Source organism: Pomacea canaliculata, linkage group LG13, assembly GCF_003073045.1.
Source record: "Pomacea canaliculata isolate SZHN2017 linkage group LG13, ASM307304v1, whole genome shotgun sequence".
Taxonomy (NCBI): domain Eukaryota; kingdom Metazoa; phylum Mollusca; class Gastropoda; order Architaenioglossa; family Ampullariidae; genus Pomacea; species Pomacea canaliculata.
The window spans coordinates 14,680,464-14,694,421 of record NC_037602.1 but is presented as its reverse complement, the minus strand read 5'-3'; the positions used below and the strand labels follow the sequence as shown (position 1 = coordinate 14,694,421).

The window sequence follows — 13,958 nt, the reverse complement described above, 5'->3', positions numbered from 1 at the left end:
GCAAAAATTTTGTAGAAGTATTTTAAAAGTGCATTTGGAGACATTTGGCATGGCAATTTGAAATTTGTGTTAAAACCATGAACAGCCAAACTTTTGAGTGGAGTTTGCAGAAATAATTAGTTCTTCACAACCTTTTATGGCTACTTTCAGAATGTCTTTTTAAAATATGTTTTTAATCAGTTCACACTTTTCCATCCTCGAATGTGCACCATAAAGTCTTTGACAATTTGTGTGATTGGTAAATAGCATATTTTATTTACCTTTCGGCATTTTCAGCCAAGGCATTCACTCATACATTCACATTATAATACCGTTACAGGGCATGGCTCGTTAATCTGCAAACTTACAGTACACAAGCAACATGTACAACAACTGCAGACAAATGCAAAACCTATGCAACAGCAAAAATGTTACACAGAAATGGAAGGATTGACACAAAAGCCTTGTGAAACCATATGACCAATACATAAGCACTTAAATCAACAAAGCAATAGGGACAATTTTTTGGATACTGTAACATTACCACAAGAGGAGGAAAGACAAACCAGTAATTTAGGTGCTTGTATCAATTCCTTAATTTTTATCTAACTTTCCCCGGCAAGAAAATGCCAATGTTAGAGAATAGACGATCAACAAACACTGTTTTTAAAGAGGGCAGTTTACTAACATGCTTTTGTGAACAGCCTTTTACACTGAGGGCGTAATTTAGACAATTTATGGAATGAAACAATAGATTTCTTTGGTATGCGTGTTTTTTTTTAATTATTATTTCGGTGGAATGGGTGTGGGGGCCAGGGTGTTCAGCAAGGCCAGGAAAAGGTACCAGCAGTAGTATACATTTCAGCCTCTTCACCACCATCTTTCACAAAATCTAGGCTGATTATTACAGGTGCATGGCCATAAGCTTATGCAGCCGGAATTGGGGAAAGGTATTCATGGATGTATTGGGTGCATTACTTTTAAAATGTATGACTGCCATCTGACAAACCAATGCTGACTCCCAATGAAGAAATCTTCTAAATTTAGACATTACACTAAATGTGACCTCGACCTTTTACTTTAAAAAAAAAAAAAAGGGGAGATGGGGAGGGGGGAAATGTAGGAGATAAACTGAAAATAAAATGATTTTCTGGCAGAAAATTAGTGTACTAATGAATTTATTGATACACAACATTCCCAACATTCTTTACCCTAGCCAAGACTTTAAAAAATAGTTGATATGTGTGTGCAAAGGATCACCAACCAGCGGCTCTGTTACGGATCTGGAGATGGAAGAATGTATTCTGTATGTTATGTATTATGTTACTTTGCATGTAATATTTATCAAATTACAAACCTCTTTCAGGCCTATATGACAACTTTAGTTCTGTAAGAGGCCCGTTATACAACCATAGATGTGTGTGAATTTTACAAGACCTCCTGACCACTACAGACACCTCAGAACCAATATCAGTCCAATTCCTTTTCCCACACTAAAGAGACGAGTCCAAAATAGCAACAAAGGCAAGAGGGTAGATAGGCGAGGGAAACCCAGCTGGTCCAGTTTGAAAGTGTGTCTACCAGATCAATGAAATGATAGGTAAGTTACCTTTGCAGAAAATATTTAACATTTGATGTCTTTTAACATTGCAGCCCCCTGACCAAATCATTGCATAGGGTCAGCAGTACCGTGGAAATAGTCCATCACCAGCTCCAGAGCGTTGCCGTGTTTCTAAAAGGTGAAAACCAGTTTAAAAAACATTTAAACAAGACTGTGCTTTGATGCGAAAAAACTTTATCGTTACTTTGCTTTTGCTATTTTTCTAAAGCCTCTGCACTGCTAAGTTTGGTGCAAAAATCCCCTTTTTTCACACTTAAGCATTTACACACGCACACAGACAAAGAATTAAAAGTGCCAATTAATTACAAACACATTAGAATGAAAAATAATTGCCACCAAATAAACAGAACATACTTCTGAAATCACAAATGCCAAAGTTCAAGACAGGAAGCAAAGGTCTGTGATTCTGGACAAGTAGATCAAACTGGAGAGAACATTCTTGTGTCTGCCAAAACTGTGACAGACCTCCTGTGCTTGCTCAGGCCTGAATCCGAGAACAATGCCTCACAGCTGAACCTCATTATGCCCTTTACTGTTTCAGCTGCACTGTGGAGTTGCTGAACAGCAAAATGTGGAGAAAAAGGAGAAAATTGACTAATTTACTGGAATAGTGTGCTCTCAGTTGTTTCCCTAAAATCTTTGCATCTCATTAGTTTTATTTGCTGATACCTCACAGACAAGACTTCACAGAGTAAAAGGGTTAGCTAAGCAAAACAGATTTGGAGAGCAATGTACAAAGCAGCAGTCTTTCTTAACTAATTATTTTTTAAAGGAAGTATAAACTTCGTTGGAAAGATTGCTACTGATGTGCAAGATGATTGCAAACATGAAATTTGTTAGAAAATTTACTAATGAAACCAACATTACAGGTGAGCATAAATATAAAAAGAACGCAGATAAATGCATTTTGGTGAAAGACACACACAAGCCAAAAACCAACATATAAATAGAAGGTGTCTGACACAAGAAAGGCCCTTTGGCAAATTAAGGTTTTTCACTGCAAGGATAGCCAAGACTGTACAGCCTGATGTTAAACGACATGTTGCAAACAAAAACATTTATTGCACAAATCCTCAAAAATAAGTATCACGGGTATGGTATCAGTTACCACAGTAATTATTTACAGAAAAATGACCTCACAGACAATTCGCTCAAACTGAAAGGTGCAAAGTAAAATGAAAAGAAAAAAAAATAATGCCCCATCTGCCACACATTTTGCTCCCACCTTTAGTTTCCTCTGTGCATAATAATTAACTTTGGATTAAACTAGTCTCAGAAACTGGCATTATTAACATAAAACACGAAGAAAAAAATGCACATAGAGCTCTTAATGCAAATATTGATAAAACACATAAAGAACACAATATGACATGAGCAAGTTTTAACCTTCAAAAACAGTTACGATTGCTCACAATGGAACAGTACTTACTGCCATTATTAATTATACATGTCACTGAAGCAATATGCAATGAAAACGCATTCTGTACAGATGTACATTAACACCATGTTGTACATGTGAAACACGCTTAAAAAAATTATGCATGCTGGAATCCTCAAATCCCTGAAAAACAGGAGAGTTGCCAGTCTCTATGGCAAGAACTGTTAAAAAGATCTTTTATTCTTTTGCGTCATAAACATTTTAACCACACACAGGTAATAACAGCAACTGTATTTTTTCCTAAACTGTGAATTTGATTATGAATTTGAATATGTGGCTACTACTACATGATTCTCTTCAAAAGCAAAACAGAAATTTAAGTGTTGGAATTGCAAAAGCTAGAGAGACAAAGAAGTGCCAAAACTGGTCGCAGGGCTCATCAACTGTATTTTTACATTACTTTGCTCTACCAATCCATATTTATCAACAAAAATTTAGTTTCCCTGTTCTATGTCAACTTGATTACTACCTAGAAAAATAAACTAGAAATGCATGCAAAAATCTATGTGCAATGACCATGAAAATCTTGGGTCTTTAAATATCGAAGAAAAAAACCCTTCTTACTCACCTCCTAAGTACACAGATTGCCATACATGAATGCATGCTGGTGCTTGCTTGTACTCATGCACACACTCTTATCCCCCCCCTCCCCCAAAACACACACACACAGAGCACTAGGAAAAAAACCCCATGAAATAAATTTAAAAACAAGTGACTGCAGGACATGAAACAAAAAATTTTGAAACTCATGTTCTGTTCATAAACAGGGCTGGCAATAATAAAACTATTTCATTTCTAAATTATTGTCAATAGTATTACAACAGCACAACTAACAATAAACTACTGAATTGCTAAATTACAGTTAATCACATAGTTTATAGCAGCAAAACTAGCCACCCAAAAGTCATAGAATACTGGGAGTTGAGCTTATATTCTCAAATGAAATCCCAAACTGTTGAAATTTCACATCTTCCTTACACTGCTTCTGCTAGCATTGGTGACAGCCAGACTGACTTTAAATTTGATAAATATCATGAGGACAGGATGAGGTTCATCAAATAGTATTCATAACCCAGTTTCATACATTCAACAATGTTCATCTTATATCACCATGTCTAAAAAACAGTTTACAAACTTCTGCATTTAAAACTTACTTAGATTCAGACAATGATCCTGCATTGATGCATTTAAACAGAGCTGAAAGGCCTTGAGCAAGCAAGCTTTTGCCACTAATATAGAACTCAGAATGAAAGAGCAAACAGAGGGTTAGTTAACGATCACATCACATAAAAACCCCCCACAAAACTTGTCACCAACAGTTTATGGCATGCATGACCCAAAACATGTTCTGCCTTCATCATGGTATGAGTGTACATCTCACCACTTCCAATTTGCATCATTTTGTGACAATGATTAAACACAGTAAGAACTGGTAAACTTGCAAGATGCCTGTTTCTGGTTCTTTTCCTTCCAAGGCCATCCTAACTGATACCATGGCTTGACAAAGGAATTACAAGTCATACAGAAGTGAAATCCATAATGCAACTGTAACACTGCCAAAACAGGAAGCATTATGCTGCCAGTATGAATAATAATATATGACTGTTCTAAAGGCAGACTGCCAAGGTCAGTTATAAAAACACGTTTAGACTTCTTGGTATGTACACAATAAAAGCCACTGGCAAGGCAGAAAATCATTATACACTATTATGGTTTTAACTTTATGCTAGACACAGAAAGCATGATAGCTTACTACAAAAACAAAAAAGGTAATGAATTGGTGATTCTTTACCAATGGTTTCTCCTTATGTTCATTTTCATGATCGAACTTTTGTTGATACAGTACTATGTGACTTGTCTCCCTCAAGTTAAAAAGAATCGTTCAATAAACTTGTCAACACACCTAAACAAAACAGGCTTTTGCATGTCAAAACTTGTTTTTAAAATTATCATATTCCCAAATCCAGAAATCAAATTTTGACATCACAAAACAGAATGTTTAAAATATTAAGGTTTCCTGTTCCCATGAAATACAGAAAATTCTCCAAAACTTTGAAATGTCTTTCAAGAAGGGAGCATTAACAAATATAAAGACCCTCCCAAAGGAAAACTAATAACTGAATCAGAGAGATTCTACATATATTCCAAACTATGACAGAAGGCACAAAATAACACAAGAATAATTCAGCTCTTCTTATCCGTCACTTGCATTACACTCATCAAACATGATCCAGCACAAACAGATTTCTTTAATATTTTTTAAAATGAGAGTGGACTGGGTTTGTAGTTCAAGCCAGTGAAGAATGGACAGAGGTAGGCAATGCAAATACTCTGTTTCATAATATCTAGTATAAACCATGCTAACAAGCTCTTTACAACATGTACATCAAAGGCAGGTTTGCTATCACTTAAAAAGAGTCATGGCAAGTGAAAACGAATATTCTTCAACAACAACAGTTAAAAAGGTCTCTACTGAAAAATTCTTAGGTGAAGAGTGAATGCATGTGTGTGCATAAATGTAGTTGAAATATTGCTAAAATGGAACAGCTAAACTAAAATCCCCAGCCTGTTACATTAAACTGTTACTTCATACTTAGGGCATACTCCTTAATCTAGAGAGGTCAGTCCGTTGGTGCAACGGTTAGCACCTGTCACCAATACAGGCTGTGAAGGTTGGCTGTCTTGGGTTCAGCTCTCGTCTCGGGCATACCGTTCTTTTTCTGCATGTGACAACCTTTTACAGGGATGGCTGCTTTGCGGTGATGTAGCCCTAGTTGCTGGCTCCGCGTAAAACACCAATTCCCCCCTCCTCCTTAATCTAGAACAGGACATGCATGTACATTCTTCCCCCACCCCCAAACAAGATAAAGAAAGAAATGCCTAGATTTCTAAGACTACCTATTCAAACTTATTTTTACAGTTAAGTAGTGGGCAATAAATCTACTGCACGTACTTAGAGACCACAGCAGACATGAAAGTCATTTATCAAAAAAAAACCCCAAAAAACAAAAAAAAAAAAAAGTTTTTTCTTCCTATGAACACAATGTCAAAATCCCAAAACATGTGCTTTTCACAGAAACTGCTATTTCCCTAGCCCCAGACCTCTGCATCAATCAACCAGCCCTCAATCAATATCTAATTACACACAATCGTTAGCCTATTGTGCCTCCAGCTTTACAACACACAGTCATGTAAAGCCTGCTTCAGTCTGTCGTTACTCAAGAAACCACTGGGGTTTATGGGCAACTTAGAGAAATGTATTCAAGTTTCCTCGCTTTACATTTTTCTGTCACGAGCTTCGCCTCCTTTAATAAATGATTTGTACAATCAACACATGCTGCAAACTTCCACCTGGTGTCTTGAATCCTGGAACGTAGTGTAGCCTTTTCTACTGTAATCAACTTCAAACCTTTTGACTAAAAAGTCAAACTCAGGTTACCATACCTATGGAGACACCACTTTCCTTAGCTTCATGAAACAGGAAAAAACCTTGCTGAGGGGCTGTGTGCTTACTAAAAAGACTTTTCACTTGACCAGCAGTTAAGATGAATGTAAAGTGAAAGTCTTTGACACATTTTCACCGCAAACACACTTAACTGTGTGTTATGGAACCTTCACGGACGCTGATGTTTCCATCTTTCTTCGAACCCCATAAAAAACTAAAAAATGTTTATAAATGCATTAAATCTATGACTGCAGCTATCTCTCTTAGTTTGGTATACTCTTTCAGGCAAATCTGTGATGCCTGACTTGATCTACAACAAAAATGTAGGTCGTCATAACTTTCTTTGCTGACAGCCATTCATCTGCAACTTCTCTCTATGCAAGTCCATGTTGGATGCATGGTAGCAGGGCTGAGCAGTCACTATAAGTAGTGAGGTATGTCTTGTCCTGTCAGCAGCCGAAATATTGAGGTGGGCATGGTCTTCATGTGGATCTACAAAATGAATCATGAGTGACGTTTTTTTGATGTTTGTTTGAGTATCTCGCACTTGCATTACCAGAAAAAATGATCTATTTCATTCTTTGTAGCTGACTTGTTAAACACCAAGTAAATGCATTTGCTGTGTTGCAAAACAGGCTGAACAAATTATATTTACACTACTTTCTTTAAAGTTAAATGCAACAATGCATCAGGACAGTGACGTTTATGCTCCATAAAAGGTTTCATTATGGAAACTATATATCATGATTGTTATTGTAATGGTATTTTCTCTCAAGCGTATGTTTTAACTACATATTGTTGCTGCATTTATGCTGTTCTCTTTAAGGGTTAATTGTAAAACCTAACTCACAATGGTAACATCTAGACTGTTTAATGGTGGTTAAGGAAGCAATGACTGATAATTTGTTTACCTCTCCCACAGAATTTGCAAGAAGAGACACTATTTTCTCGTGAGGTACGGCAACAACACTCTGGTTGTTGATTTCAATGATGCGATGCCCTACTCGCACTCCACCTCTTTCTGCTATGCCCCCTCTCAACAGGCTGCAGATCTGGAAAAGTCAGAGATGATGATTACAAAGAGAAATTATAGTCTGCAATTAGAACTTTTGAGAGGATTGTCGTCTACACAATTACTGAAATGGTATCAGGCCAGAGAAACACATTTAAAGAGGGAGGAAGAGGAGGGAAGCAAGGGTAAAATGCTACATTAAACAAACACAAGAAGTGTTTCAGTTATCCAAATGTTACATTAAACACTAGAGTGTTTCTGTTTCAGTAAGCCAAATGAATGTAACTATCCTTTATAAAAATTTAAAACATTAACTTTTGCTCCTCAGATCCAGCCTTAAGCACAAGAACACAAAGCAAGACTGTCAGCTTTATGATGTGTTGCCCATGTGAGAGAGAAAAGCAATATCCCTACCACTCCATTCTGGACACTGAAGCCGAGTTGATACTTGACGTCAGGGCGCTTGATCAGCACCTCAACCACAGGAGGGCAGGGAACAACAGTCAGCTTCACCACAGTCTGTGTTTGGATGCCTGTAAAGCAAGCATCAAAACTAGTAACTAGCACCATTATGCCTTTCTTCTCTCAAACTCTCGTTTGGACTAAGCTTTAAAATGTTTAATAAAACTGGCAATTTTTTCAATCACAGGTGTTAGAAGCAATTTTCTTGTGTCGTCTTGAGATAACTAGGCATGATAAGACAACAAGGATTATGATCCTGTATCACAGCTAAACAAGGTTGACATAACTTCACACACACATAAGTAGAAGACAAACTGTAGCTGCAAAATTTAAATGACAAGAGCAACAAAACAAAGGAATCAAACAATAAAAAAAAAATATGAAGCCAAAAATAAAATCCACCTTCCCCTTCCTTCCAGGCCTAACAGAATTCATGTTCTATTTTACTAATGAAAGAACATTGTTCATTCGCCCGTTATTCATAAAATAATCTAGGCATCTAGAAATGTGCTTATGGGGGCAATGAAATTCAGATAAAGAAGATGAAAGTAAATCTGCCTTTATTAGCAATCCCTTGTCTGAGACAGAGAGAACATGCCCAGAACTGAAAGTTGGGATTCTAACAAGCAAATTAACTTACAACGAGAAATAAGTTCAAATAACATAATGATAATAAAAGTAAGCTACCCTACAATCAGCTGCCACAGTCCAACAAAGAGAAGATGGATCTATAGACTGTGATGTGGCAGCAGGCTGACAGTAGCCACAGCCCACAGACTCTTTTCATGTGACAAAACCAGAGACATGTCATGTTTCCAAAAATAAACCACAGATGGCATTTGTGCATGACAAAAAAAACAACAAAAAAAAACAAAACAAAAACTTATCTTTTGCTAGCCTCATTGAGTTTAGTAACCCGCTTATGTCACTTTATCTTCAAAATGTTTATTTTGTTAGTTTTATTGCATTAACACATGAAATAAACAAAGTGCAAATCCAAATATAAAATTTACATTCATGGACTCAGCATGCAGAAGTGCTTGCACAGATTTTCACCACCGCCTTGACAATAATCATCACTGACACCACTTCTGAGAACCAACTGTTAGCCACCCTTAGCTATCTGTCTCTTAAGTGCCAGAATAAGAAGCCAGCGAACACATCCCTAGACAGAATTAGTGGTCCTGTGAGGAACTCCACTCACTTTTCTGGTCCGGTTGGGCAAACACTGTTAGCCATCTGGACAGGCAATTCCCAGAGAAACTGCTCCATACTGGGAAGTTGCCTTTGCAGCCTAATTGGAAGGAGAACCGTGCCAGACATGACATGGCTGCTTAATCTAAGATTGCTTGTAAGCCTTGCTATCTCCACCAGCCATTCCCAAATGGACTCTCTTCCTCCACCAGATACAAAGTGCTACATTTCTCTTACAGGCATCATGGACAAAACTAAATGCAAGCATGCACAAGCAGGCACATGAGACTGTATCTCTTTAAAGGTCTAAATGCTGTTTTGGTCCATGGACATGTAGGTCCATAGGAGTGATCTCTTGCCAAAAGTCTGAACACAGTTTTGGTCCTGCTCGGCCTCAAAACTTAAACAAGGAAAGTCTTAAGGTGCTGTCCATCTTCCATATTTATTCTTCAGAGACAATGGGTTTAAAAAATCAATAGAGTAGGGCTAATTAGATGTGCTGATTTCATGAAGTCAAACAACTCAAGCACTAATCTTGTTTTTAACATCTGAGTGGGCACCCACTAAGAAGACAACTTCTATGACAGTTGATTGCCTTCTCAGAACATTAAACTCCCTACAAGATCCGCCTGTAAAATGTTATACAGTATTCAAGACACAGTACTTAATACATTCTATTCATTGCCCTACTCTTTTGAAGCCTTTTATGTTAAATAGAGAGTTATGTTCAGGAGTCTTAAATTTGCACAAGAAGGGTTTCACAGCCTCTCTGTGGAAGTAACTGCATCATAACTATGACTGGTAATACAATCCAAATATTCCACTTCATTGATAATTTTATAACCCTTAAAGCAAAACAGCTAGTGGGGAGCAAATTTTGTATCACAATGCACAGAGAAGTCAAAATTATGACATGATATACCTAGTTAACAAGAGTGTTATACCACAAAGTAAGTTCACTTTCAGATATCACACATATTTTTTCACAACTTTCCTTGCTGTCAAAGTGAAATTATGCTTATTTGGTTTTGAATCTGTTGTTAACAACCTCTGTACATAAGGTGGCAGGATTATCATAATATTACTGTAAATGAAAGGAAAATTTTTAATATCCAAAATGAACTATGTCAGCATGTCAGAAGGAAGGAGATAGAGACCTCCAACATGAATTCCAAGACAGGGATGTCTTCTAGATGAATATCTTTAAAATCGTTTTTACCCCTAGCTGATAGGTTGGTTGCCAGGTCAATGTACATAAAGACTAACTTTAGCCACTTGCCACTACCACAACTGCTATTTAGCTCTCATTAAATCAAGAGGGAGAAAAAAGGTGCCAAATGCAGCTCACACCCCAAGTTCCACAGGAAAACAACCCTGACAAGGTCACCACTTTAGAAGTGACACCCCCTGGTCTCAAGATGCTTTGTCTCCTGCCCACCTTTCCTCCTCTTCCACTTGTTTGGACATCAATGAAGCCTAACCAGTGACCTTTTCTGACCCCTTTCCACAGGTCAGCTTCAGTTCCTCCCTATCCCCCAACACTCCTTTCTTCTCCCACCCACCTCCTACTCTTTCTACCTGTATCTTGTTCTTTTCTGTAGTACTGCAGATCTTTTGGTGCGTGATTATAAATGGCAATTTCATCATTGCGATCGATGGCACCACAAAAGCATGGGCCATACAGTGTCGCTAGCACTGAAGTGTAAAACGTCTTACTGTTACCTCTCCAGTAATCACTTGCCCGAGGAATCAATTGTTCCGCCTTCTGCACGAGCAGTTCACATTTGATAAAGTGGGCTCCCAGTTCTTAATGGGAGTTAGCCAGAACTGCTGGCAGCAGACGGAGGGCTTTGTTAGCAGTCTAAGGGGAGGGCTGGATGCTGTGTAAGGAGGTCGGTGGGTTGGGGAAGGGATAATAATGGTCAATGGCAGACCAAAACTGCATTGCTTGCATCTAAACGGCATTCATGAATGGCTGCAGCTACATTTCCAAATTCTAGCTGAGCTGAGATGTAAAAGAGCAGAAACATTTGATGACAGAACTCTGTTGATGATCCGTTTCAGGTTATTCAAAGCTTCTGTAATCTTTCAAAGAATAAGATGACAGCTGTATTGAACTGAATTTTGTCTTCTTAAGTTTAAGGGATTATAATCTAAATTATTTTAAGCTCAAATTACTAGTCTATCGTACTAGGTATTACAATATACATTACTGCTTAACTCCATAGTAGTAAAAGAAGCCCCTTTGTACAGAAAATGAAGCTAGCTATGTATTAATTTCTGATGTGGGTATAAACAGAGAGAGAGTTGAACATCCTATAGACATCTATAGCTATTATAGATGGGTGAAAGATCCTAACTGCAAATTATAAACTGCTTTACTTTCCACAAAACCAGGGCAAAATTCTTGGGGGACTGACCATACACTTTCTAGTCACAACAGTCTTCCCTACTTTGATTTCTTCAGATTTATATGTAATACAAAGGTATTTTATAAGATACAGCATTATAAGTCTCAATGCCTTCATTATAAAAGAAATCAAACTTGATGTACCTAAACACTTTTTTCCTCAATCCAGCCACTACATGAAACAATTTTTTAAATATTTTTAAACCCAAGTAAATTGTGCTCCTTTCCCAATGAATTCAGAATGAAATTTGTTATACTCTATGAATTTTACCCCATCAGTCAATCCATACACACACTAGCTGCTGGACAAGGAGAGCAGAATATGTCTTCAAGACTGGCCAGGTATCTGCGGCAGCCAAGTCTGCAGTGTGCCAAACACGTCTACAATCTATCCTTGATTTGCAGTCACAAGGAACTTATGAACTTTCAAGCATTGGGCTATTTCTCTGCTATGCCTCTTTTTTTCCCTCAGATGAGTCTCTTTTCCATCTGAGTTTGTTCTTTTTTATTACCCATGCCCTGTCTCTGAGCTTTGCAATAAGGCTAATGACTCTAAGTGAATTTAAAAGCACAGCGAGTCCAAATGAAAAAATGTCCTCTGGGTGTTCTTTACGCTTCATTTTCTGCAGGTGCACAAACATGAGGTCTGTGCCATAATGCCCCTCATCTTTGCTCGGAGCCGTGAGATGAATCACTGATGTCACACACACATCAGCCAGACCAGACTTCTGACAGCAGGACAATGATAAGCATTCTGCTGGCTTCTGCTTAATGGCCTTTTCCAGTCGACACAAATGCATACTAATGGAAGTCAAGTGTTTTTTCCTATTAGCTGAACCATTTGCAAATGTGTCCTGAATTTCAAAAACATTTTTTCTCCAATATTGATGAACAAAATCAAGCATAGTGGGTGAATCAGAGACAGCCAAAAAAAGTTTGTCTTCATGTGAACCAAAAACCCTCTATCCAGAATCTAATAGTTTTTGAAAACATATATATTACATCATCAATGACATAAGATTTTGTACACAGTGACAATATGAATCAGGTGCCCAATAAACCTGTTTTGTGTTCCATGTGGTAAGCAAGTAATCGTTATCCTCCATCTTTAAGGCATCTAGGAACTGTCTCAGGGCCATGTAGTCTGCAAATTCCATTCACTTCTGATGCATAAGACTCTCATGGTCATTGTCCACACAAACAGCACATGCCTCTTGTGGCAACAGATTTCTCTTAGTACTAAGTTGTTAAATTATCACCACTGACCTTTCACACGCTCTGTGAATTAAGCTATTCCTCAATCTAACTGATCGTGTGTAATCCTGGCATTTCTATAATGTTTATGACTTAACAATGAACCGGTAGCTAGAGAAAAAATCAACATACCATCTGTGCTGAAATAAAAGTACTTTGCCATTAAGCTCATCTTACCTGAAGTGCATTTCATTTAAGGACCTTCTTGTAGTTTTCCAGAAGTGCTTTATATTAATTTTTATAAATGTCATTCTGTCCAGCCACAACTAGCAACATTAGAAGCACAAGCCACCTCCCTGTCTAAACAAAGAGGGAGAGGAAAGGAAGGGGGAGAAAAAAAAATACAAAGAGATAGAAAGTGTAGACACCTGCTGTAGAAGATACCAAGCAAGATAGCAATGTCCTACCTTGACATAGGTCTGACATGCAGAAAGAGGAAGCCCCACCAGAGACACTCCATTGATGGATATGATTTGATCACCAATGTTTAGCTGTCCACAGCGTGCTGCCGGCCCATTGGGCAGCATGTTGGCCAGTACAACTGTAGGCACCATGGATCCCCAGCCTGACTCCACAATCACCACTCCTAGTGGTTCACCTTTCATCTTGGGTACAATCACCTGTAACACGGCCAATGTCAGCTGTCAGCAACTGCAATGACCCGTAATTCTCCCTGACAATACACGATGTAATCACTACTTGTTTCACGCTGAGCACTGTCACTGAATTGCCAAAGAATGTAACATTTATGGTAAGTAAAATTTGTAATGCCTCACTCCCTGACAAAAAAAGATGACCTTTACAGGCGAAACCAATATATAAAACTAGTACATTACCTTCATATATGATAACACATATACAAATGTATCTAGTACATAACCTGTATGTGTAGTGATGCATACACACATGTAGTGCATAACCTTTATGTATGGTAATCCACATACTTAAGATTAGTTAAACATGTATATTATCTTTACATATGGAAATACATAATCACATGTGAGTATCACATTACCTTCAAGTATGGCAACACCTAGATGGAGGGGGGGGGAAGTGTGCCACGAAAGCTTTATAGTACATACTATTGGAAACAATTTTATCTGATGCAAAAATGCAAAATGAACACATTCTCCCATCTGTGAC

The 13,958-nt window shown here is 37.8% G+C and overlaps 1 protein-coding gene across 14 annotated transcripts in view; it reads right to left on the bottom strand.

Moving 5' to 3' along the window:
• Window positions 1-232: 232 nt before the first annotated feature.
• The window catches only part of LOC112554521, a 73,052-nt gene continuing 59,326 nt past the window's right edge, over window positions 233-13,958 (bottom strand). For 13 of the 14 annotated variants that reach the window (XR_003097244.1, XR_003097243.1, XR_003097249.1 and 10 more), the window contains 4 exons: window positions 13,223-13,435; window positions 7,910-8,028; window positions 7,395-7,535; window positions 233-6,975 (listed from right to left, as the gene is read on the bottom strand). Coding sequence is in view for 1 of the 14 variants with exons in the window: in XM_025222315.1 (XP_025078100.1) it covers window positions 6,904-6,975; window positions 7,395-7,535; window positions 7,910-8,028; window position 12,521; window positions 13,223-13,435 (546 nt within the window). In the remaining 13 variants the exon portion in view is untranslated. Of the gene's footprint in view, window positions 6,976-7,394; window positions 7,536-7,909; window positions 8,029-12,520; window positions 12,522-13,222; window positions 13,436-13,958 lie in introns of all 14 variants that reach the window. The other variant, XM_025222315.1, reaches the window with a different exon arrangement.